The 25,365-nt window shown below is 37.9% G+C and overlaps 1 protein-coding gene across 3 annotated transcripts in view; it reads left to right on the plus strand.

Moving 5' to 3' along the window:
* Positions 1-25,365, plus strand: part of VPS13C (vacuolar protein sorting 13 homolog C) — a 187,196-nt gene that overhangs the window by 6,097 nt on the left and 155,734 nt on the right. For all 3 annotated transcript variants that reach the window (XR_010317431.1, XM_064267464.1, XM_064267465.1), the window contains exons 2-5: positions 13,560-13,603; positions 16,929-16,971; positions 21,072-21,167; positions 22,989-23,090. Coding sequence is in view for 2 of the 3 variants with exons in the window: in XM_064267464.1 (XP_064123534.1) it covers positions 13,560-13,603; positions 16,929-16,971; positions 21,072-21,167; positions 22,989-23,090 (285 nt within the window). In the remaining variant the exon portion in view is untranslated. The remainder of the gene's footprint in view (positions 1-13,559; positions 13,604-16,928; positions 16,972-21,071; positions 21,168-22,988; positions 23,091-25,365) is intronic.

A 25,365-nucleotide genomic window follows, 5' to 3' on the forward strand; every position in this document is an offset into this window, starting at 1 on the left:
TTCATCCGTTGATGGGCACTTAGGTTGTTTCTATCATTTTGCAATTGTGAGTAATGCTGCAGCGAACATAGGTGTGCATATGTCTATTCATGTAACTGCTCTTGTATCTCTAGGATATATACCTAGGAGTGGGGTTGCTGAATCATAAAGTATTTCTATTTCTAGCTTTTTGAGGAAGTGCCATACTGTTTTCCATAGCAGTTGTACCATTTTGCAATTACATCAGCAATGTGTAAGAGTTCCAGTCCCCTTACAACCTCACCAGCATTTTCTGTTTTTTTCCTCATTGTCATTTTTGCAGGTGTGAAATGGTATGTCATTGTAGTGTTGGTTTGCATCTCTCTAATGGCTAATGGGTCACTGAGTCAGAATCGACTTGGCAATGGGCTTGGCTTTTTTTTTTTTTTTGAATGACTCATGATTGAGAGCATCTTTTCATGTATCTGTTGGTTGCATGAATGTCCTCTTTGGTGAAGTGTCTGTTCATATCCTTTGCCCATTTTTTGATTGGTTTGTTTGTCTCTTTGTCGTTGAGTTATTAAAGCTGTCTGTATGTTTAAGAGATTAGACCCTTATGAGATATGTCGTCGCCAAGGATTTTTCCCAGCCTGTAGGTTCTCTTTTTACTCTCTTGGTAAAGTCTTTTGATGAGCAGAAGTATTTAAGTTTTAGGGAGTCCCAGTTATCTAATTTATCATCTGCCATTCGTGCATTTTTGGTTTTGTTTGATAGGTTATTTATGCCGAAGATCAGGTCTCCTAGTTTTGACCCTGTGCTGTCTTCCAGGAGCTTTATAGTTTTAGTTTTAACATTTAAGTCTTTACGCCATTTTGAGTTAGTTTCTGTACGTGGCGTGAGGTATCAATCCTGATTCATTTTCTGCAGATAGAATATCCAGTTTTGCCAGCACCATTTGTTAAGGAGATTGTTTCTTCCAATTGAGTGGACTTTGGCCTTTGTTAAAGATCAGTGGCCCATGGATGGATGGATTTACTTTGAGTCCTCAATTCTATCTCATTAGTCTATGTATCTGTCAGTGTTGTTGACACTATTTGTGTTAGCAAATAAGGTTTACACTTTCAGTTTTTTCTAGTTGAATTTTCAAGTCTTGATTAATGGAAGAATTTATGTAAATTTCACGTAGCTGATCTTATTATTCTTTGGAAACAAGTGGTAAACTCAGTAGATACTTCTTAATTGGAGTATTTGAGAAGTTTAAGGTATTGATGGGTGTGATTTTTTTTCCCCCAGAGGATATTTGGCAATGTCAGGGTATATTTGAGAGATTGCCACTGGCCTCTAATGGGTAGAGGTCAAGGATACTGCTGAACGTTCTGCAGCATACAGGTCAGCCCCCACACAAAGAATTATCAGGCCCAAAATGTCAGGTAAGAAACCCTGGTCTAAGGAGAATACTGAGATTTTCTTGCACATTGATAGGAGACCTACTGGATGTTGAACAAGGCGTTTGTTGTTACGTGCCGTTGAGTCAATTTCTGACTCATGGCAACCACATGTGGCAGAGTAGAACTGCCTCATAGAATTTTCTAGGCTGTAATCTTTATGGGAGCAGGTAGCTATTTCTTTTTCCTGTGAAGCTGCTGGGTGAGTTCGAACCACCAAGCTTTTGGTTAGCAGCTGAGTGCTTAGCCATTGTGCGACTAGGGCTGTAGGGAATAAAAAAGAACTTGAAGTAAATGTATTTTACCTATGAAATATATAATTTAAGAGAAAGAGTAACATGTTTTGAGAGGTGACTGAATAGTATCAGCAGTAAAAATGCACAGTCGTTGCTTGGATGATCTCAGGAATAGTTTCAAGAATCAAAATAGTGTGTTAAGATGATTTGAGAAAGATTTTGCTGTGCATATACTCCAGTGTAGGCTTTCACAGTGCAAACCACATGAACAAAAAATTGTAGAGTGAGGAAGATAGAGTTATTGGAATGACTGGAATCAGGAGTGTCCTGTGGATATTGCCTTTAATTTGTAGAAGCAAACTCTTCATCATTTTCTTTATGTTTTTATACTTTTAAAGAAAAGATATAATTTTTTAATGCCAGGAAATTCATATGTGTTTTTAAAAGTGGTTTAAGCAGAATGCCCTTTCTCCAATTCTTGCTCTTGTGGGAAAATGAGGCTCTTGATTATTTGCTAGATGTGGGACCTTTGGCAAACATTCTAATTCCTTAAACCTCAGTCTCCAGATCTGTAAAATGGGAGAAATAACAACCAGTGTGTTCGTGAGATAATTGAAGTAAAAGTCCTTTGTATTGTTGAATGATACTGGTAGTAATACTGATGATAAACAAATTGAGCTGAGTGGTGGGGAAAAGCCTGTTTTGTTTTAGCGTAAGTGATGTTTCTTCTAAGGAGCCCTGGTGGCACAATGGTTAAGTGCTTAGCTGCTAACCAGAAGGTCAGCAGTTTGAACCCACCAGCCACTGTGCAGGAGAAAGATGAGGCAGTCTGCTTCCATAAAGATTTATAGTGTTGGAAACCCTATGGGGCAGTTCTCCTCTGTTTTGTAAGGTTGCTGTGAGTTGGGATCAACTCAGTGTCAGTGAGATTGGTTTTGGTTTTGCTGTTTCCTCTAAACTTTAGACTTTAGGGTTTTCATATTTTATAGTGTGATAATTTTGTGTAGAATTAACATATCTAAATATGTCTTATTTTCCAAATAAATTTCTTAAAAGAAAAAAAAACTATTTGCATTTATTTATTTTTTATTGTACTTTAGATGAAGGTTTGGAGAACAAACTAGCTTCTCATTAAACAGTTACTACACGTATTGTTTTGTGACATTGGTTGCCAACGCCATGACATGTCAACACTCTCTCCTTCTCGACCTCGGGTTCCCTATTACCAGCTTTCCTGTCTCTTCCTGCCTTCTAGGCCTTGTCCCTGGGCTGGTGTGACCCTTTAGTCTCATTTTGTTTTATGGGCCTGTCTAATCTTTGGCTGAAAGGTGAACCTCAGGAGTGACTTCATTACTGGGCTAAAAGAATGTCTGGGGGTTATATTCTCAGGGTTTCTACAGTCTCGGTCAGACCAGTAAGTCCAGTCTTTTTTTTTGTGAGTTGGAATTTTGTTCTACGTTTTTCTCCAGCTCTGTCCGGGACCCTCTGTTTTGATCCTTGTCATTGCAGTCAGTGGTACTGGACTCAGTCTGGTGAAGTCTGTAGTACTTGTGGTCCATTAGTCTTTTGGACTAATCTTTCCCTTGTGTCTTTGGTATTCTTCATTCTCCCTTGCTCCAGATGGGTTAAAACCAGTGGAGTATCTTAGAAGGCTGCTCTCTAGCTTTTAAGATCCCAGATGCTACTCACCAAAGTAGAATGTAGAACATCTTCTTTATAAAATATGTTGTGCCAGTTGAGCTTGATGTTCCCTGAGACCGTGGTCCCCACAGCCCTCAACCCGGTAATTTGGTCCCTCAGGGAGTTTGGATGTGTCTGTAGAGCTTCCATGACCTTGCCTTGTACAAGTTGTGCTGGCTTTCCCAGTATTGTGTACTGTCTTCCCTTCACCAAAGTTAAACCACTTATCTATTGCCTATTTAGTGTTTTTTCCTCCCCCCCACCCCATTACCATCAAAGATTGTTGCTTTTTTGTGTGTTAACCTTTTCATGAGTTTTTATGGAAGTGGTCTTTCATGGATTGAATTGTGTCCCCCCAAAATAGGTGTCAACTTGGTTAGGCCATGATTGCCAGTATCGTGTGGTTGTCCTACTTTTTGTGATTTTCCTATGTGTTATAAACCATAAACCCTGCCTGTAGTTAAAGATGTAACACCCTTGCTCGGGTCACATCCCTGGTCCGATGCAAAGGAAGTTTTCCTGGGGTGTAGCCTCTGCCACCTTTTATCTTACAAGAGATAAAGGGAAGCAAGCAGAGAGTTGGTGACCTCATACCACCAAGAAAGCAGTGCCGGGAGCAGAGCGCATCCAGGGTTCCTGTCCAGAGAAGCTCCTAGTCCAGGGGAAGATTGATGACAAGGACCTTCCTCCAGAGCTGACGGAGAAAGAAAGCCTTCCCCTGGAGCCGATGCCTTGAATTTGGACTTGTAGCCAACTACCCAGTCCCAAACCCAGTGCCGTCGAGTTGATTCCGACTCATAGCGACCCTATAGAACTGCCCCATGGAGTTTCCAAGGAGCACCTGGCAGATTCAAACTGCCGACCCTTTGGTTAGCAGCCGTAGCACTGTGAGAAAATAAATTTCTCTTTGTTAAAGCCATCCACTTGTGGTATTTCTGTTATAGTGGCACTAGATGACTAAGACATGGTCTCGTACAGTATTTGTCCTTTTGTGATTGACTTATTTATTTTTTTTATTTCACTTAGCATAATGCCCTCCAGATTCATTGATATTGTGAGATGCTTCGCAGATTCACCATTGTTCTTTATTGTTGCGTAGTGTTCTGTGGTGTGTATGTACCATAGTTTGTTTATCTATTCATCTGTTGATGGGCACCTAGGTTGCTTCCATCTTTTTGCTGTTGTGAACAGTGCTGCAAGGAACATGGGTGTGCATAAATCTGTTGGTGTGACAGTTCTCATTTCTCTAGGATATATTTTTAGGAGTGGGATTGCTGGATCATATTTCTATTTCTAGCTTTTTAAGGAAGAAGCACTGTATTGTTTTCCAAAATGGTTCTACCAGTTTGCATTCCCACCAGCAGTGCATAAGAGTTCCAGTCTTCCTGCAGCCTCTCCAACATTTGTTACTCTCTTTTTTTTTTTTTTTTTTTGATTCCTGGCAGTAATGGGTGGGGGAAGGGGTGAGATGGTATCTCATTGTGGTTTTGATTTGCATTTCTCTAATGGCTAGTGATCCCAAGCATTTCCTCATGTTCGTTAGCTACTTGAATGTCTTCTTTGGTGAAGTGTCTGTTCATATCCTTTGCCCTTTTTTTTATATTATTAACTTTTATTGAGCTTCAAGTGAACGTTTACAAATCAGGTCAGTCTGTCACATATAAGTTAATGTACATCTTACTCCTTACTCCCATTTGCTCTCCTCCTAATGAGTCAGCCCTTCCAGTCTCTCCTTTCGTGAAAACTTTGCCAGCCTCCGACTCTCTCTATCCTCCCATCCCCCTCCAGACAGAAGATGCCAACACAGTCTCAAGTGTCTACCTGATATAATTAGCTCACTCTTCATCAGCATCTCTCTCCCACCCACTGTCCAGTCCCTTCCATGTCTGATGAGTTGTCTTCAGGAATGGTTCCTGTCCTGTGCCAACAGAAGGTTTGGGGACCATGACCGCCGGGATTCCTCTAGTCACAGCCAGACCATTAAGTATGGTCTTTTTATGAGAATTTGGGGTCTGCATCCCACTGATCTCCTGCTCCCTCAGGAGTTCTCTATTGTGCTCCCTGTCAGGGCAGTCATCGATTGTGGCCGGGCACCGACTAGTTCTTCTGGTCTCAGGATAATGTAGGTCTCTGGTTCATGTGGCCCTTTCTGTCTCTTGGGCTCTTAGTTGTCGTGTGACCTTGGTGTTCTTCATTCTCCTTTGCTCCAGGTGGGTTGAGACCAATTGATGGATCTTAGATGGCCGCTTGTTAGCATTTAATACCCCAGACGCCACATTTCAAAGTGCCTTTGCCCATTTTTTAATTGAATTATTTGTCTTTTTTTTGGAGGGGTGTTGGATTTTCCCGTTAATTTTAGAGGGTTAGACCTTTGTTGGATTTGTCATAGCCAAATTTTTTTTTCCAGTCTGTAGGTTATCTTTTTACCCTTTTGGTGAGGTCTTTGGATGAGTATAAGTGTTTAATTTTTAGAAGATCCCAGTTATCTAGCTTATTTTCTGGAGTTTCCTGTTTGCATTTATACTTACAATACTTATATTACCTGTCAGCTAGTTTGTAAGTCAGGTTTTCAAAGGTTCAGAAAAGTACCTGGTGGGTATGTTGCTGCCTATGCAGGTAGGGAGGTTTATCTAGGCGTTTTTTCCCCACAAACTGGTACCAGGAGATAAAATGCACAGCCCTTAGCTACTTGAGGTGTTTCCAGGATATAATTGTTTTAAGAGTAACATATATTTGAAAGGCTATGTTGAAATGCCAGATATTTTGTAACTTGGTTTAAGTAGTATTGTTGCAATATGGAACCTCTGTCTATTTTTCAAAGTGATTCGATGTGGAAAGTCAGCAAGAAAATTTTCAGTTCCGAATTCTGCTGCTCTCATTTCTGTTTGCCAGATGAAGAATACGTAGAGGCTGCAATGTGTTGGATGCAAGGGGTGGCGTCTGTGGTTAGCAGGAGCAAGAGCCAGGTGGAGTTATCTCAGAGCTGTGCCCCTGCTGATAACTGTGCCTTCCTCCACCCTGCAGCCGCGCCCCCCCCTTCCCTATCAGCTGCCAGATAGTGTTGGAGCAGAGCACCTTAAGGAAGGAGAGTAAGCACAGGACCAGGAATGGGGAGACCTGGAATCTAGTTCCATCTCTGTGTGACTTTTGGCAAGTCACCGCTCAGTGACCAGTAGTTTCTTATCTCTAAATGTGATGGTTAGACCAGGTAACCTCATGTAACTTGAAGCTTCTGTGATTTGAACTAGGTAAAAGCAGCGTGGGCTCCTTCATCAGGTAAGTTATACCACAAGTTTCCCAGCATTCTTAGTGAGAAATGGTAGTCAGATAATATACCTTTATTTTTCCTTTTTATTCTTCAGTTAGTACTGGTGAGCAAACTCCTACAGTCATGAAATATGACAAGAAAAATGAAGTTCTAGCCTCATGCTGAGAGTTGAAAATCCAAATGCAATGTGTTACCTTGTCCTACAGGTAGCTGGGGCGGGGGGGGCGGTGGTGGGTGGCTTAAGAGTGCAAAGAAAAACAGGCCTTTCTGCTCTTTATCTTGATACATAAAACACGGCAGTATCTAAGTAGTTCTAAACCTGTAGAAGGATATTTTCCTTCAGTCCTTTCCTCCCAGCCAGTACTTGATGTAGCGAAGGCCACATTTCTCATTAGCTTGTCCTGTATCATGTAAAGTAAACAACACCGCAAAGTTCAGTACTTTGGTATAATGTATTCAGGCTCAGTTACTATCAAAGCAATGCTTCCAAAATTAAATCGAAAATACTTTTTCTTATAACATTTCAAAAAACCTTCTAAATTAGAAATTTACACCTTTTCTAGAACTAGAACTGAAAGCTGGTCCTTTGGTAACCATTCTGCTAGGGAACTCTGGCACACCGTTATTGTAGATCCCTGAAATGGGTTGAAAGAAAGTTCAGTGGTAACATTCTTTTTTGCCAAGACTTCCTGTTTTAATAGGAAAGCAGAAGGAGTGAGAGTCACTTGTCCCCTCTCCCTGTCCCACTTTCCCCTCCCAAGTCAAAGCCACTGTGAACTCCTGTTAAAAGGTCAAAGATCTGTCTATACTGGTGTCTAGGTTGGTTAATTTGAGTCGAATAGCTAGATTCGTATGAAATGAATTGCTACAGTATTTTCTTCAGTATACTTTAATAAAACATTAGTCATGAAAATAATTTGATTCATGCTTGTAACTGTTCAGTCATTTATTTTAACTCACTTTCTTGAAGATCAATGTTTTTGAACATGTTGATATACTTTCAAATAAATAATGATTGTATATGTTATAGATACATCAAGGAAATCTTAAACAAAAACAAGTATGTAGCATTACGTATTCTTATTTTACATTAAACAAAGCCATTTCATGGATTACAGCACGGTATTTTCATTTGTTTTTAATCACAGTTTTGCGGCAGTCTCTGTTTCATATTAAGGACATTTGGCAGGGAGTCAGGAGAAAAAAAAAAAAACTTACCGTCGTTGAGTCAATTCTGACTCATAGCAGCCCAATAGAACAGAGTAGAACTGCCTCAGGGTTTCCAAGGCTGTTATCTTTATGGATCCCTGGTGGTGCAGTGGTTAAGAGCTACAGCTGCTAACCAAAAGGTTGGTAGTTAAATCTTCCAGCTGCTCCTTGGAAAGCATATGGGACAGTTCTGCTCTGTCCTATAGGGTTGCTATGCGTTGTAATTCACCTGATGGCAGCGGTTTATTTTTGGTTTTTGGTACCCCAGGATAATTTGCATTTTAAGTAAATTAAGTCAATATTTATTGAATATTTACTTTATGGAGAATAATTAAGGAGTTTAATCAAGTTGGGAAGGTAAGAAACTTACGTAAAGTTAAATGTTAAGGGCTGTAAGAAAGGTATAGATAACGTAAAGATTTGGAGTGATTATTCGTGGCTTGGAGGTATTTAACATCAGCACTTTATTTCTGATGTTCATTTTGTACGTCCTTAAGTTTTTTAAAGGCCATTCTGACACTTAGGCAGGGTTTTTCCCTGTTATGACAGTACCATTTTATTTTTATTTATAAATATACTAACTTGCTCTTTGCCTTTGCTTGTTTTGAAGATTGTTTTCTGTAATTTAGCAACCATTTTTTTTTTCTGTTGTATTTTTTGGATGTCTCCAACTTTGCCCACCTTTGTCATTTGCTAATTTAATGACTGGAAACCCTGGTGGCGTAGTGGTTAAGTGCTACAGCTGCTAACCAAAGGGTCAGCAGTTCCAATCCGCCAGGCGCTCCTTGGAAACTCTATGGGGCAGTTCTACTCTGTCCTGTAGGGTCTCTATGAGACAGAATCGACTCGATGGCACTGGGTTTGGTTTTTTTTGGTTTTAATTTAATGACTTACGTTCATTTCTGTCTTCTGATTCATTATTACACATATTAGATGAGTTTCGATTCAGGACTTACCCTTTTAGGATACTTCTTAAAATGTTCTTCTAGATTGGCTGTGGAACTTCATATGCAGCTCTCTGGTTGTATATGCTTATTAAAAATGTCTGCAGCTTTTTAATGAATATCATATGGAATCAAAATCCAGAAACCTTCTTTTTGGAAGCACAGGATGCATTTATTGTTTACCCTTCATCCTTCAGGACTCCTTGCTTGTCTGTCGCTTTGGTCACCTTAGACTTGATGGGATTAAAGCCACCTATTGTGGGACTGGTCTAGTGCCTTTTCTGTTGGCAGAGTTAACTGTGTTTGTCTCCAATTATTAGTCATTCTCTTCCTGGTTTTTTTTTTTTTTTTTAAAAGTTTGGCACAAATATTTACCTCCCTCCTCCCTCCTCTCCAACTTCCCTCACTCCTCCAGGCTTTCAGAGACTTCCCATGGCCTCTGTTTATTCTTAGCAAGGTTGACCTGGCCATAGCAGTAAAGTTATTTGCTTGTGTATGGAATTATTATTATGTTATCTTGAAGTAGAAAAGGAAAACTTAATCTTTTTCTTCAGTATTCAGTTAAATATAAAATGATTGCTTTAACTGAATACTGTGTGACTCTGCTTTAATTTTAGAGTGTTATATAAATTATTTTTAATTTTGCTGGAAGCTCTTACTCATGTATGTCAAGAAATTTGTAAGATAGCTACCTGGCCAACTGACTGGAAGAGATCTATACTTGTGCCCAGTCTAAAGAAAAGTGATTAAATGGAATGCAGAAATTATCAAACAATATTATTAATATTACATGCTAGCAAAATTCTGCTGAAGATAATTCGAACACAACTGCAGCTGTGCATCAGCAGGAACCTGCCAGAAGTTCAAGCCAGATTCAGAAGAGGAGGTAGAACAAGGGCTAGCGTTGCTGTTGTTAGATGGATTTTGGCCGAAAGCAGAGAATTCTGAAAGATGTTTACCTGTGTTTTATTGACTATGCAAAAACATTCAACTGTGTGGATCATAATAAATTATGGAAAACATTACAAAGAGTGGGAAGTCCAGAATTGTGCTCATGCCAAACCTATACAAGGGTCGAGAGGCAGGGTCAAAATTGAAAAAGGTGTGCAGCAGGGCTGTATCCTTTCACCTTACTTATTCAGTCTGTATACTGCATAAATAATCTGAGAAGCCAAACTATATGAAGAAAAAAGCAGCATCAGGATTGTAGGAAGGCCACTAAAAGCCTACTGTATGCAGATGACACAACCTTGTTTGCCAAAAATGAAGACAAATTGAAGCATTTACTCTTGATGGTCAAAGACACAGTCTTCAATATGGATTACACCTGAACATAAAGAAAAGGAAAATCCTCACAACTGGTCCAATAAACAAAATCAGGATGCATGGCAGAGAAATTGAAGTTGTTAAGAATTTCATTCTATTTGGATCAGCAATCAACATCCATGGAAACGGCGGTTAAGAAGTCAAACAATGTATTTCATTGAGCATATCGGCTGCAACAGACCTCTTTAAAGTTTTAAAAAGCGAAGATGTCACTCTGATGAGTAAGATGCTCTTGACTCAATCCATGGTCTTTTCAATTGCCTCATAGGCATACAAAGGAAGACAGCAGAAGAACTGATGTGTTCAAATTGTGGTCTTGGCAAAGAATATTGAATATACTGTGGATTGCATGTGGTTAAGTGCTACGGCTGCTAACCAAGAGGTCAGCAGTTCGAATCCTCCAGGCGCTCCTTGGAAACTCTACGGGGCAGTTCTACTCTGTTCTGTAGGGTCGCTATGAGTTGAAATCGACTCGAAGGCAGCGGGTTTGGTTTTTGGTTTGGTGGATTGCCAAAAGAACAAACAAATCAGGCTGTAAAGGAACACAACCAGAATGTTCCTTAGAAGTGAGGATGATGAGACTTTACCTTATTTACTTTGGACATGTCTTCAGGAAAGATCAATCTCTAGAAAAGGCCATCGTTTCATTTTGCGTATAATATTGCCACTAGCCAGAGCCCACTCAGTGGTAACTAACAACAAGATTATAAATTACTTTTCATTTAAACTTATTTTTATTTTCCTGTTAGAAAAGCCTGTAGTTTACCGGAAGAACACTCATTAGCACAGTGCTTTACCTAAATTAGGCATTTATCTACTGATTGAATGAACGAATGTACTTTTACCCAGGTGGAAATCTGAAATCTGCTACTCTTCTTCCGCTTTTCTTTGTATTAGCACTAGTGGCTCCTGCTGTAGTGCACATAATTTATAGAATGTATCATTCTTTTTTTTCCCTTTGTTTTACTTATTTTGTTGTTCTTGAGAATATAGATAAAACATACACCAATTCATCCATTTCTGCATGTACATTTCAGTGACATTTACTACATTCTTCAAGTGATGCAACCCTTCTCACCCTCTTTTTCTCAATTGCTCCCCCATTAACGTAAACTCCCTACTGCCCCCCAAGGCTCCTGTCTAATCTTTTGAGTTGCTGTTGTCAATTTGATCCCATATAGATAGTTCTTAAAAGAGCATAATGCTCAATGCAGACATTTTTTACTAGTTAAGCTCAACTATTTGTTTTGGTTTTAAGAAGACTTCAGGGGATATTTTTGGTGTAAGATGTAAAGATTATCTCAGCACAGTAGTTACAGGGCTTCATTCAGCCTTCATGGCTCTAGAAAGCCTGGAATCCATGAGAATTTAAAATTCTGTTCTGTACTTTCCACCTTATATTAGGATTCCTCTGTAGAATCCTTGATCAAAATGTTGAGAAATGGTAGTCTGGCACCATCCAGCTCTTCTAGTTTCATGGCAAAGTTGGCAGTTCATGGAGGCAATTAGCCATACATTCCAAGTCTTCCTCCCATTCTTGATTCTCCTCCTTCCTCTGTTCCTCTAAGTAAAGAGATACCAATTATTGGTCCTTGGATGGCCACTTACAAGCTCTTAAGACCCCTGGCACCATGCAACAAACTAGGAGGTAGGACAGAAGCGCTAAACATATTATTAGGCCACTTAACTGGGATGTCCCATGAAACCATGACCCTAAACATCTAAACCAAGGAACTAAATCCTATGTGTGGTTGTACGTAAGCAGCCTCAGCAGCTACTCTTTTTTTTTTTCATTGTTGTAAATACATTTATCACACAATTTTGCCAATTCAACTTTTTGCAGGTGTATAATTTCTTTCTTTCTTTTTTTTGCTATTGTGCTTTAGATGAAGGCTTACAGAATGAACTAGCTTCTCCTTAAATAGTCAGTACACATACTGGTTTGTGATACCAGTTGCCAGCCCAACATATCAGCACTCTCCCTTCTTGACCCTGAGTTCCCTATTGCCAGCTTTCCCGACCCCTCCTGCCTTCCAGTCCTTGCCCCTGGGCTCGTGTGCCCCTTTAGTCTCGTGTTGTTTTATGGGCTCATCTAGTCCTTGGACGAGTGAACCCCAGGAGTGACTTCATTACTGAGTTAAAACGGTGTCTGGGGGCCTATCTTAGGTGGCTGGTAACAAGCTTCTAAGACCCCAGATACTACTCCTTAAAGTAGAATGTAGAATGTTTTATTTATAAACTGTGCTGTGACAACTAACAACAACAATAATATAAATTATTTTTCATTTAAATTTATTTTTATTTTCCTGTTAGAAAAGCCTGTAGTTTTTTGGAAGAGCACTCATTAGCACAGTGCTTTACCTGTATTAGGCATTTATCTACTGGTTGAATGAATGAATGCATGTTTACCCAGGCGGCAATCTGAAGTCTGCTACCGTTCCTCCCATTGCTACAGTGCTGCTGGCTCCTCCTTTAGTGCAAATAATTTATAGAATGTATCATTCTTGCTTCCTTGTTATATTTACTGTTTGTTAGATAACATTCACTTTTTTCAGAGAGGAAGTATATATTTGTTATAAAAAAATAGGTCATGTTGATATTAGAGTTTACTTTTGTTTCCCTATTCTCATTACATTTTGTCGAATAATTTTAATATAGTTAAAAAACAAAAAACAAAAAACAAATCCTTGCCGTCCAGTTGATTCCAGCTTATAGCGACCCTAGAGGACAGAGTAGAACTGCCCCGGAGGGTTTCCAAGGAATGGCTGGTGGATTCAAACTGCTGACCTTTGGGTTAGCAGCCGAACTCTTAACCACTATACCACCAGGGTTTCCATTAATGTAAAACTAATATCTAATTATAAAAAATTAGAAAATACCAAAAAACACTAATTAAAAACAAAACAGTGTCCTTAATCCTACCACTCAGGGATGATCTCTTAATATTTTGTTCTCTCTGTCAGTCTTTCTAAATATACTTGTGTAACTTTGGACTGTATAGGTAGTTTTCAGTATTTCATATCTTAAATACCACCTGTTCGTCACAGAACCAAAGCCCAACTGCGATAGAAACAGTCCACTTTTTATAAGGACATTTATATTTTTACAGGTACTAGGCCAGTGCCTTAACAATTATCATAAAAACTTCATATCTAATGTAGAGTACTTCTGAGCATTTCTGGTAACAGTTACCTAACCACTTGAGAACCAGTCAGAAAACAGCCAGAATGATTTATTCATTAGCAAGTTTGAAAGTGTTCCTATAGGCCTTACCAAAAAATCAAACCATCGAGTCGATTCTGACCCATGGAGACCCTTTAGGCCTGAGATCTTGTTAAACTAGTTTGGATTGCCTCAGATATACACAAACGGATGGGCATCACGTTTGTCAGCTTAGGTGGAGCTCCCACTTGTAATTTTGTGTAACTGAGAATTGAATTATGATAGCTTATACGAATTGATATATTAACTTTATTTTTTCTCTTTTTTAAAGGTAATGTGGCTTTAGATAATCTACAGATAAAAGAAAATGCTCTGGTAAGTTTTTTTTTTTTTTAAACTATGCTAGCTCAGCTAATTTGATAACTTCGTAGAAACCCTTGGTTACTGGTACCAGATAACGTGATTGAGTCCCTCCAGAGAGGGAACACTTGTTTCGTGATGTGCTGTAGGAAAGAAGAGATTAAAGATTTTGAAATAGTGTTTTTTTTTTTTTTTCCTAATGATCAAAATAGTATCTTTTGGAAAATGGAGTGGTTTTCCCTGTCCTGATTTAACTGTGTAGCTAGGAAGTAGACATTTATTTTATTGAAATATTTTCCTTCAGGAATATCTTTACGTGTTTTCAGTAGTATGAGGGCTTGAGTTCAACAATTTAATGAATAATTGCATTTTTTGAAATACATTGGTAGCCAAGCTTTATAATTTGATAACATTAAGAGATACATAGTTTTATTTATTTTTTTTGGTACTCTTTAGCTTCAGAAAACAATTTGTATCATTTACTATTGAGCTTAAAAGACAAAACAAAAAACAAACACACTTCTACCTCCCAGCCCCCATTGGGTTTATTTTTAGATTGTTGGGCTTAATTATAGTTTATGAAGTCACTTAAGAATGAGTTTATTCTTTAATTCATTCGCATCTGATTTCAGACCAACCAGTACTGTGTTTTATAACCCTAACTGTGCATCTTGGTTCTATTTGTACAAGATGGTTTCTGTAATGCTCCCATGACAGGTCTTAAAAAAAACCAAACCAAACCCATTGCAACCGAGTCATCCTGATTCATGATAACCCTATAGGACAGAGTATAACTGCCCCATAGGGTTCCCAAGTTGTGGCTGGTGGATTTGAACTGCCAACTTTCTGGTTAGCTCAAATTCAGGTTTACCATACTGCAAGGCCCATGCCTCTTCCACGGTGCTAAAGCTGTTTTCATTATAACAACTACAATAAAAATTAAAAGAACGTTTTGTTGCTCCTTGTCACAAAGTTGGACCCCTAGAATCTTCAGTATCCAAATCAAACCAAACCCACTGCTGTAAGGTTGATTCTGACCACAGGGTTTTCAAGGTTGTAAATCTCTATGGAAGCAGACTGCCACATCTTTCTATTGCAGAGCTGTGGGTGGTTTCAAACCGCTGACCTTTCGGTTAAGAGTTACTTGCTTTAACCACTGTGCCACCCCAGCGCCTCCCCTAGGAGTATCCAATTTTGGATATTAAAGATTCGAGAAGTAGAACTTTGTCACAAGAAGGAACAAAATGCTCCTTTGTTTATTTCTTTGTTACAGTGAAAACAGCTTGGCATGGTGGAGAGGGCGTGGGCCCTGCAGTGTGGTGGACCTAGACTTGAGTGCTGGCCCTCTTACCAGCTGTGTACCTTTTGGCAAGTTTTTTAACTTTGAGTCTCAGTTTAATCATCTTTAAAGTGGAGATAACATAAAATATTCTGTGCTTGTATGGCTTGAGTAGGATGACGAGTAGAGCCTGGCACAGCTGGCACTCAAAACATTTTAATTTTCTTTCCCTTCCTTTATATAGGAAACCCTGGTGGTGTTAGTGGTTAAGAAATATGTCTGCTAACCAAAAGGTCGGCAGTTCAGACCCACCAGGCACTCCTTGGAAACCCTACGGGGCGCTTCTACTCTGTCCTTTAGGGTCACTGTGAGTTGGAGTCAACTTGATGGCAATGGGTTTGGTTTTTTTTTTTTTTCCTTTATATAGGCTGTTACAACTTCTTAAATTTCATCTGACGAATTTAGAATTCATGATTCTATGTCTAGAGATTGGAATAAAGTTTGCTTGAACTCTGTGTTAGCCTGCTTTGAATTTTGGTTGTAGTTAAATATAATAATTTTGTAACTTATATTCTCTGTCAATTCAGAATAGCCTCCTTTCCACAATTAAATTAGAATGGTGACTTTTTAGTTTAATATGGGTTCTTTACATTGATTACATGAAAAATTATTTGAGGAAGATCAAAATGAGCATGAGGACCATGTTTGTAGAAGTGTAGAGTTTATTGTTTATATCCTAGTTTGTGACCCATTGCCATCGAGTCAATTCTGACCCATAGCGACCCTATAAGATAGAGGTGAACTGCCCCATAGGGTTTTCAAGCAGCTGCTGGTGGGTTCGAACTACTGACCTTTTGGTTAGCAGCCTAACACTTAACCACTACGCTACCAAGGCTACATTTATTGTGAAGATCCTTGAATGTATCCTTTTTCCCCCTTAGGAGGATAGAGCTGCCCGCTTATCACGATCTAAGATTTTTTTTTTAAACTAAGAAAGGCTTTTTGTAAAAAGCTCTTAGTAGTGTTTTATTAAATTCTTGTTCACCTGAAATGCTTGAGGAATCAGATGAGTGGGTAAATTGATTATTGTAACTTTAATTTTTCCAAAGTACTACATTTCGGTAGCCAGATTTCCATAGAATTAGTGCATGTTAAGGTACACAGAAAGGCTGCATTTACCATTTAATTGTGAATAATTTGGAAGACCCGGGTGATCATTATGAATGTCGGTTATTGTTTAGTACCTTGTGAGTAAAAAGTGGTTTAGAATAAAAACGGAAAGTTTATTATTATTGGTTGGTACTTGTCAGTAATTTATCTAAAACCAAAAAAACCAAACCCACTGCCATCAAGTCGATTCTGACTCATAGCGACCCTATAGGACAGAGTAGAACTGCCCAATAGAGTTTCCAAGGGGCGCCTGGTGGATTTGAACTGCTGACCTCTCGGTTAGCAGCCGTAGCACTTAACTACTACACCACCAGGGTTTCCAATTTTTCTAAAGTAAATGCTAATTTGATAAATAATATGTGGGGAGTTTGCCTTTAAGATTGTTTCATTTATTCTTTTACTAAATATTTATTCAACTTGGAAGAGAATTTTTCAGTTACTGCTTTTAGATCGTAAGGCAGAAGGACTGTTCCTTTCCCTGTCTGGGTATTTCAGGTAGACAGTATCCATCTGTTGTTTTAAAACTGCATGAGCTTCCCTTCTGGTTTATTAAAGCAAGTAACCAGTTTCCCCACTTTCTTTCTTTGACTGTAAACTCTTTTTCTATTATTTCTATTTATAATTCTTCTGTGAATTCTTTCTGCCAAGTTAAAGTTTCAGTTAGCAAAAACTTCTCATTTTGTGAGCCATAATGCATGTCCTTTATGAATTACTCAAATACAGAAAATTTGTCTTAGGCTTTTACTTCCCATTAAAACCCATTGCCGTCGAGTCGACTCCGATTCATAGTTTACTTGGAGGTGATTATATATTTAAACAATAATACAAATGTGGTGTTTTGTGGAAATTAATCATTCAACATGTCCTTTAAAATTTTTCTTCCTTCTGAAGAGTGAATTGGATGTTCCTTTTAAAGTCAAGGCTGGCCAAATTGGTAAGTACTTCGCTATTCATTTGAGTTACTGTTAGCCTTTTTAGTATCTACCCTCCCCTCATGTTATTTAATCTATGAAGTCTTCTTTAGCTTGAACAAAAGCGTGAATGGTTTTTGGCTTATGTTTTTTAGAGTTTTTAGAGTTCTAAGCCCAGTGTGTATTATATATAATACATATGTACTTTAAATGTTTTGGCAAAAGGGTAGAAAATAGCCCTTTTGCACAGAAAGGAATTCAAACTATAATTTTACTCTTTAGGCTTTGGTTCTATCATACAAAACAGATCTTCGTTTTCAAAATTGATTTCCACGTTTTGTGTGCTTTTTCTTTAAATGTGAAAGTAGTATAATTTGGAAACTCTGGTAAATAAACTTTAAGTGTAGCTTGTTTCCCTTCTGTTTTGCTCAGCCGTTCTCATTTGATATATTATGCAGCAATGTGGTATGGAGGGTACACTTTGGTAAGTAGAAAGTCTGTTTCTTCACAGCAAAGTTCTTACACTAACACCCCCCATGGCTACCTTACATCTTTGTTGAAGAACTTTTTCAATAGGAAGTTCAATCTATAAAGCCCTCCCAACTAGTCCATGCTACTTTTTGGAATATAAATACCAACCTTGGGCACTTCACTCTTAGGTTAGAATTTTCACTAATGCCGGCACTCATCCGACCACTCTGCTACTACACCACATCACTTCCCTTCTTCACTCATCATTTTGTATTCCAGAAGCCCTTCGTGTGTAACACTAAATGCCTGTCACTAGTCTAGCATCTCTTAGCAATTAGTTAAATACTTCTGTTTTGGTGTATTTTATTTCACGTATATATATTCCTTTTGTAACTTTTGCGTTTTTTTTTTCTCTTGAAACAAGAGACACTACCTTAGATTGAAAGCATCTCTAGGGCATGTGCTACCTCTTAAGTTTATTTGGTCTTTTATGTAGAGCCTTCTGCTGTTTGTGTTAATGATATTTAGCAGGGCTGTAGAAATACTGTTGTGGCCCTACATATTCAGTTGAAATCCTGGAGTGTAGAAGTTGTAGCCATTCATTCGTTCCTTTACCTTTGAAATACTTATGCACATGCACTACAGAGAGTTTGGTAGTTCCCAAGAACAACCTCACTCCTGACACCAACTGCAAGTTTGGGGTTCCCTAACACTACCCTCACTTCTGATACTGGTTGCAAGTTTGGCAGTTCCTAAGACCACTGAGGTTCTGTGATTCACTAGAAAGACTCACAGAACTCACTGAAAGCTTTTATACTCATAGCTTATTACAGTAAAAAGATACAGATTAAAATTAGCCAACAGAAGAGGCTCTTGGGATGGAATCCAGGAGAATCCCAAGCATGAAGCTTCCAGTTGTCCTCTCCCAGGGGAGTCATGAACAGGGCTAGCTCCTCCCAGCAATGATTTATGACAGTACACACAGAGTATTGCCAACCTGAGCCTTGGTGGCCAGAGTTTTTATTGGGGCTCAGTCACATTGGCATGGTTTACCACCCATGTGGCTGACCTCAGTTTCCAGCCTCTTTGGAGGTCAAACTGATACTGTGTAGTCCAGACACCACCACATTGTTGGTATGGACTATCTGGTATGGCCCAAGGCCCTCAGATAAACAAAGACATGTGTTAGGCAAAATATTCCAAAGGCTTAGAGATCACCTCCCAAGAAGCCAGACAATCTTTGGGTGAGATTAATTCCTTACTGCACAGAGACTATGCAGGGGACAGGCAAGGATGAATATGATATCTTTGTCTCCAGGGAAGTTACAGAGATCTAAAATGAGGATGTAATATTGAAATCACATTTCCAGAGTATTGGATGGGTTGTAGTTCATTACAGAAACTTTGCATTATTCATTATATTCTTAAAGCCAGATTTATATTTTGGGAGGAGGTTTTCTAATGGTTCAGAATTTGTTCTTTTTTGCTTTTGAAGTGTTAAAATGATTTAATGGGTTCCTTCAGGGGTCTTCATTGAGTTGAGACCTTTTACATATAAGGATGCAAAGCATATTTTCTTTAAATTTGTCTCCTATTTTTTGGTTTCATGGAGCATTTATATTTAATTTCTCTTTAGGTTAAAATATTGTACATGACCTGTAGAGTCAGTGCGGCTAAATAAGCTCAAGAATTATTTGGTTCTTTAGGAGCTAGACATGTTTTGTAGGTGTCCCTGGGTTATACTTTTACCTAAATTTTTTTTTTATTAAAAAAAAAAAAAAAAGGGGATCCAGTAATATAACTGAATTCCAGGACCTTTTTGAATGATAGGGGCCTGGTGGGTTAGGATAAATGCAAAGAAAAAAGGTTTGGGGAAGAGACAATCCTTTTTTGATATGCCAGTTGTAGGGGTTCTTCCAGCTTTTTTACTCTTAATGCTTACCAAGAAGGTAATGAAATCAATTTTATTAAGAGCTTATGAGATAATTATAAGCATAAAACTATCCATTATGAATATAAGTGGTTCTCTAATATCAGACTCAGAAATGACCCAGAAGTATAAACAACTGATGCTGCATCTAGGGTCCTCGACATGTTAGTCACTAAGAAACTGAACTGGTTTAGAAGTTGAAGAAAAAGAAAAATTTAGATGGAGAAATAATTTGTGACTTTAACCCTGGGAATAGATTCCTAAGTAAGAACTGGCCTGCCTACATAGCCAGCCTTCCAGGTGCCGCACAATATCCTTTATGTTGCATTATTTTATTTTCTCTTCAGCTTGTTATACCATTTAATAATTCTTTCAACTTTGAGCATACGCCTTTTAAAAATGCCAGTGATTAGTTGAATTAGGTTCTTTTCTCTGAATAGTCTTGATCAGCTGCTTTTAAGGTACTATCATTATTTTAATGGTGAAGAGGAGAAGTACTGTATTTTGGTACATGGAAGACTTTGAGGGTAGGGAAGGTTTAGGTGGAATTGCTCTAGTACTTTTGAGGGCAGCTTGAGACATAGGCCACCTGGAGACCTGGAAAGAGGGGTTACTAGAGAATGGGGAAAGGGTAAGGAGGAAAGTATGGGAAGACATCAAAGACACATTTTGCCCATTGCAAAATTTAGTGAGTGTGTGCTCTTTTTGCCCTGCTTAAGCTTTTCCTATAAAACCACAAATTGGGTTAGTAATTTTGAGACCATAGTTCATTATATTATGACTGAAAAAGCAGCTGACATTAACACCCTTGTTTCTAAGAGAGAGAATGTGTTCTGTATTCCAAGTGACTTATAAGTAGGTATGTGGAAAGTAACTGGTCTGGACTGCCTGTAGATTGTAATTCTAATCGTAAAACAATATACCTTGCCTTGATAGCCGGCCTCTTTCAGTTGTAGAAATCCAGCATGCTGTCCAAATTCTGGTCCTTTGGTGCTCTTCTCTGTGTTGCTACTTCAATTCCTGGAATTTTGTACAGATATTTTCACAATTGATCTTTGCAGTTTAAAGATTGTAAAAAAGATACTAGTTTTCCAATTGAGCCTTAGTTGTTGTGTGGCTAGAACGGGAAGTGCAGTAAGTTGAATAATGAAGAGCACTGAGTTCAGGTTCCAGCATTCTCACTGATGACCTTTAGGCAATTATTTGACCTCTTTGGAACTGAGTTTCCTTGTTTTCAAAATTGAAATGATAGCTGCATCATTCATTTTACAGTTCTGGAATATTAAGTTAAATAATCCCTATCAAAAAGCTTGAAAAGTATAAGCCAAAAAAATCTAAACCCGTTGCTGTCGTGTTGATTCTGACCCATACGATCCTACAGGACAGAGTAGAGCTGCTCCCTAGGGTTTCCAGGGAGCAGCTGGTAGATTCAAACTGCTGACCTTTTGGTTAGCAGACGAGCTCTTAACCACTGCACCACCAGGGCTCCTGAAAGCTCCTGAAAAGTATAAAGCACGGTATAAATAGTCACCTTTAGTATTGATATTATGTGGAAAAGATATTTGTGAACTTCAGAGTTGGAGTGTTTTCCTTGTGGGCTAGTCTCTATGTACTAAATACATGGATGGTTTTGTTATACCTTTTCTCTGAGTGGGAAGTGAGAATTGTATATCTTCTTGAGCAACCAAATAAGAATTTAAGGTTGAAATTATGTTTCTTTAGATAAATTAACTTTGAAGATTCCTTGGAAGAACCTTTATGGAGAAGCGGTTGTTGCGACTCTAGAGGGATTACATCTGCTTGTTGTCCCTGGAGCAAGTATGTTACATCAGGACCTAACCTTGCAGCCACATCACATTGAAACGAAATGTTCCTAGGTGTAATATATTCTGTAAAATAGAACATAATTTAAATAAAGTAATCATATATGTGTCTAACCACATATATATAAACTTATATACAGTCGACCGTCTATATCCACGGGTTCTGCATCTGTGGATTCAACCAACTGTGAGTCAGAAAAATTCGGGAAAAAAAAGTTGCAGGAAGCAGAACTTGAATTTGCCTTGTACTACGCTTGGATGCACGTGAGCAGAGTGATGTGCAGACATCCCCTGCTGTAGCCTCCCGCCATCTCAGAGACCCTGTCTCACTCCAGCACTCCCTGTTGGAGCGTTGCTCACCTCAGCGTTATTCCCTAAACAGTACAGTACTGTAGAACCACTGTTCACTAGTGTTTCCGTCGTACTAGGCGTTATAAATAATCTAGAGATGACTTAAAGCATATGGGAGGATGTGCATAGGTTATACGCCAATACCATGCCATTTTATATAAGGGACTTGAGCATCTGTGGGTTTTGGTATCTAAAACCAACCCCCCATGGATATAGAGGGACAACTGTATATATATGTACACATGCATACACGTACATATATGTATATACATATATACCGATATGTACATATACGTATACACATGTACACAGATATATGCACATTTATGTTACCACATTTGTATATAAAATGTTTTGTATGTTATTGCCGGAAAGAATAATTTCAGCCATTTGTTAAATTTATTCTATTCTCTAAGAATAATTATTTTGCAACTAAGTCTTCCTGTTAGGTTTACATGCATTAGGCAGTTTTATTTTGGGGGAATGAAATGAAATGAGTTTTTGTTTGTTTGTTTTTAATGTACTTTTTTTGATGTGTTAATGTGCAGATTTCAATATTTTTAAAATTTATTTTTTTTCCATTTTGTTGCTTCTGATTTTGATTGAACGTTAGCTCAAAAATATGTGTGTAAAATAGGTAATTTTTGTCTTCAGAAAGTGTAATATTATAATTTTTAATGGATGTTTTAAACAGTGATATTTATTTAAGTACTTAGTTTTTTTTTTTTCAGTTACGAGGACCCTATAATATTAAGAAAATTATACTATTTTCTGAATATTTTAGGGAGAAATCACTTGTAATATCTCAGTCATTGTACAGGTACTATTGTTATGTTTACATTTTGCTTTCCAGTCTTCATCCATACACGTACAGTTTAATGTACCAGCCATCACAGTAGGCTATACAACATGAATCAATCTGGCCTTTTCACTTTATATGTTATTTATAATGTTTCGTGGCTTTTATAGTGATAGTGATCATTTTGGAAGGCTGAGTGATACTGCGTTGTGGGGTGCCTACTGTTTTTCACTATTACTGTGAACTCTATAAACACCTTATTCTTATAGGTATCTTTTTTATCATGTTATTTCTTGATCTTATGTTACCAAAAATGACATCATGAGATAGAGTATGTATGTATGTATATCGCCTTCCCTCTGTCCCTCTTGCTATTCTACTCACCCTTCTCACTTACTCCTTCCCCTGATTTCTTTGTCCCTTCTTTAATTTCTTTTCCTGTCACTTTCCTTTTTGATATAAGCTTTGTGAATAAATAAGAGTAATTATGTTTAAACTTGTTGTAAAATTAATTGAAAGAATGAAGAAATGTTTTTTGACTTAAAAAAATGACTTAGATTATATTCAGACACACAAAATCACAGTGAGGCTAACCTTTTACCTTTTTTTTTTTTTTAACTTACTAATTACATATTCTTTTTGTGTGAATGATCTGTATGCTTTTAGGTATTAAATATGATGCTGAAAAAGAAGAAAAATCTTTGCAGGATGTTAAACAGAAAGAGCTATCTCGAATTGAAGAAGCCCTTCAAAAAGCTGCGGAGAAAGGTACAATTTACATACCTATATATACTTTTTTTTTTTTTTATACTTAGATATGCCTATATTTTTTAAATATTTAATGATATGTATAGCGGATGCTTATTTTTGAGCCATTATAAGCTGTAGTTGCAAAGAAATAATCCTTTAAAATCACATCTCAAAATATGAATTATAAATATTTTAATGACTCCCATTTAGGAATAATTTTCTTTTTTCAGTGATTGTTTTATCTGTCAGTTTGATTTGTCTACTTTTCTTAAGCAATCTTTTTTTATATGCTGCTTATGGAGATTTTCCTAATTCGTATGAGTTTGTGCAAGCCTGTTTGTTTTGGCCAATATTTAAGTTTCTTTGTGTCCTTTTTTACCTGTGTTCTTGCAAGAAAACGAGGTAAGCATAGCACTATATGAAACAGTGTTGGGCGGGTATGGTGCTGTAATTCTATTGCAAGCTGTATCTCTGTATTTTATCAAACTAAACCAGACCAAAGCCATTGCTGCCGAATTTAACAGCACCATCACACGTGGACAGGGACTTAGGAGTGGTAATGAGGGGAGGTGATTCAGCTCTAAGCAACAGATGGTTAAAGAAACCCTCATGCTGTTCTGCTTTGAAAAGTATTTTTACTTACACTGATTCATTTCATAAAATAGAATGCTGCCCATTGTCAGGCAGAATATAACAAAATTGAAATACAATTGAGTACATTTCTGGAGAGTTTGCTTAACTGTACAAATAAACTCTTCGGTGTTTTTCTCCTTTTATTTCCATTGGTGTGAATTTATTTTCCTAGAAAGGACATCAGAAAGGGAAAGGTTAAATTTCTAGTGAGGCCAAAAATGTCTACATGCTGTAGATTCTTTATTTAAAATGTTATTTTTTTTAATTGAAATAATGTATACACACACTTAAAAATCAAATACTTTTGCCAAGAAGGCTTATGGTGAAAAGTGACAGTCCTCTGTCCCACCTTCTGTCTGACCCATTCCTTAGAAGGAGCCATATTTTGAGAAATATTAACATTCTGTCATTATCTAATTTATCAACTTAAGGCATTATCTAGGACTTCCTATTACAGTAATCAAGGACTTTACCTGTCTTACCATCTCCTTTCACCCTACATTGCCTTCCTCATCTTCTCATAATGTGCTTATATCATGATTTTTGAGTAATTACTAGTCAGTTTTTTCGTTATTAAACCAAACCTGTTGCTGTTGATTTGATTCCAACTCATGGCAACCCCGTGTGTCAGAGTAGAACTGCCTTCTATAGGTTTTCAATAACTGATATGAAAGTAGATTGCCAGGCCTTTCTTCCATGGCCCTGCTAGGTGGATTTGAACTGACCTTTTTTCGGTTAGTAGCTGAATGCAAACTGTATGCACCACCGAGGGGCCTTATTTTCATTATTATGACAATATAAATATTGTTCATTGCATAGATCAAATGATATACACTATGATTGTATTTCCTTTATGTAACTTATTGTTTTTTTTTGAATTTGTAAATGCTTTTTTTATTTGCTTCGTCTTCTATGTAAACTTATTTTTAATTCTTTTCACATGCTACATGAAATTTGTTATGTGACTATTAATGTTATTTCCCAGTTGTCCAAATGCATCAGATAGTCTATCAGTCCCCCCGACCCTACTTTTTTTTTTTCCCTTGGGAGTCTCCCACTGAACTGACTGTTTTTTAGGCCTGCTGCACAATTGCTGTCTTGGGTCTGGTCTTTACAGCTCTTCTGTGTTTAATTCACTGTTTCCTGGGTCCCTTGTCTTTTTCTCTTTCTTAGTTTACGCCTTAGTTTGGCTGCAGCACATCTACTAGTGTGGTAAGAAAGGATACACTGGATATAATTTTTAAAACCCTTTCAAGTCTGAATGTCTTTGTGTTCTACTTTCACACTTATCTGATTTGACTGGGGATAGAATGCTAGGTTAAAAATTAGAATTTTGAAGGTAATAGCTTCTAGCTTCCAGGTGCTTTTGAGAAGTCTGATGGCAACCTGCTGTACCTGTTGTTGGAAACTCAAAAATTAGAAAATCCCTGGACCCTATGTACTAGTTGGGAAAATGAGACATGATGTTGAGTCCTATGAGAGAGGTACAGCTAATGTGCTCTGGGAGTTGAGAATAGACATGTCATATTTAGCCAAGGAGATCAGGGCAGAGTGAAGGTGTATGTCTCACCTGGGTCTAAAGGATAGATATGCAGAAAGGACAGAGGGCATTGTAAGGTGGAGGGGACAGTGGAGGTGGGAAGGTGTAGAGCATGCATGG

This window comes from Loxodonta africana, chromosome 13 (genome assembly GCF_030014295.1).
Source record: "Loxodonta africana isolate mLoxAfr1 chromosome 13, mLoxAfr1.hap2, whole genome shotgun sequence".
Lineage (NCBI taxonomy): Eukaryota > Metazoa > Chordata > Mammalia > Proboscidea > Elephantidae > Loxodonta > Loxodonta africana.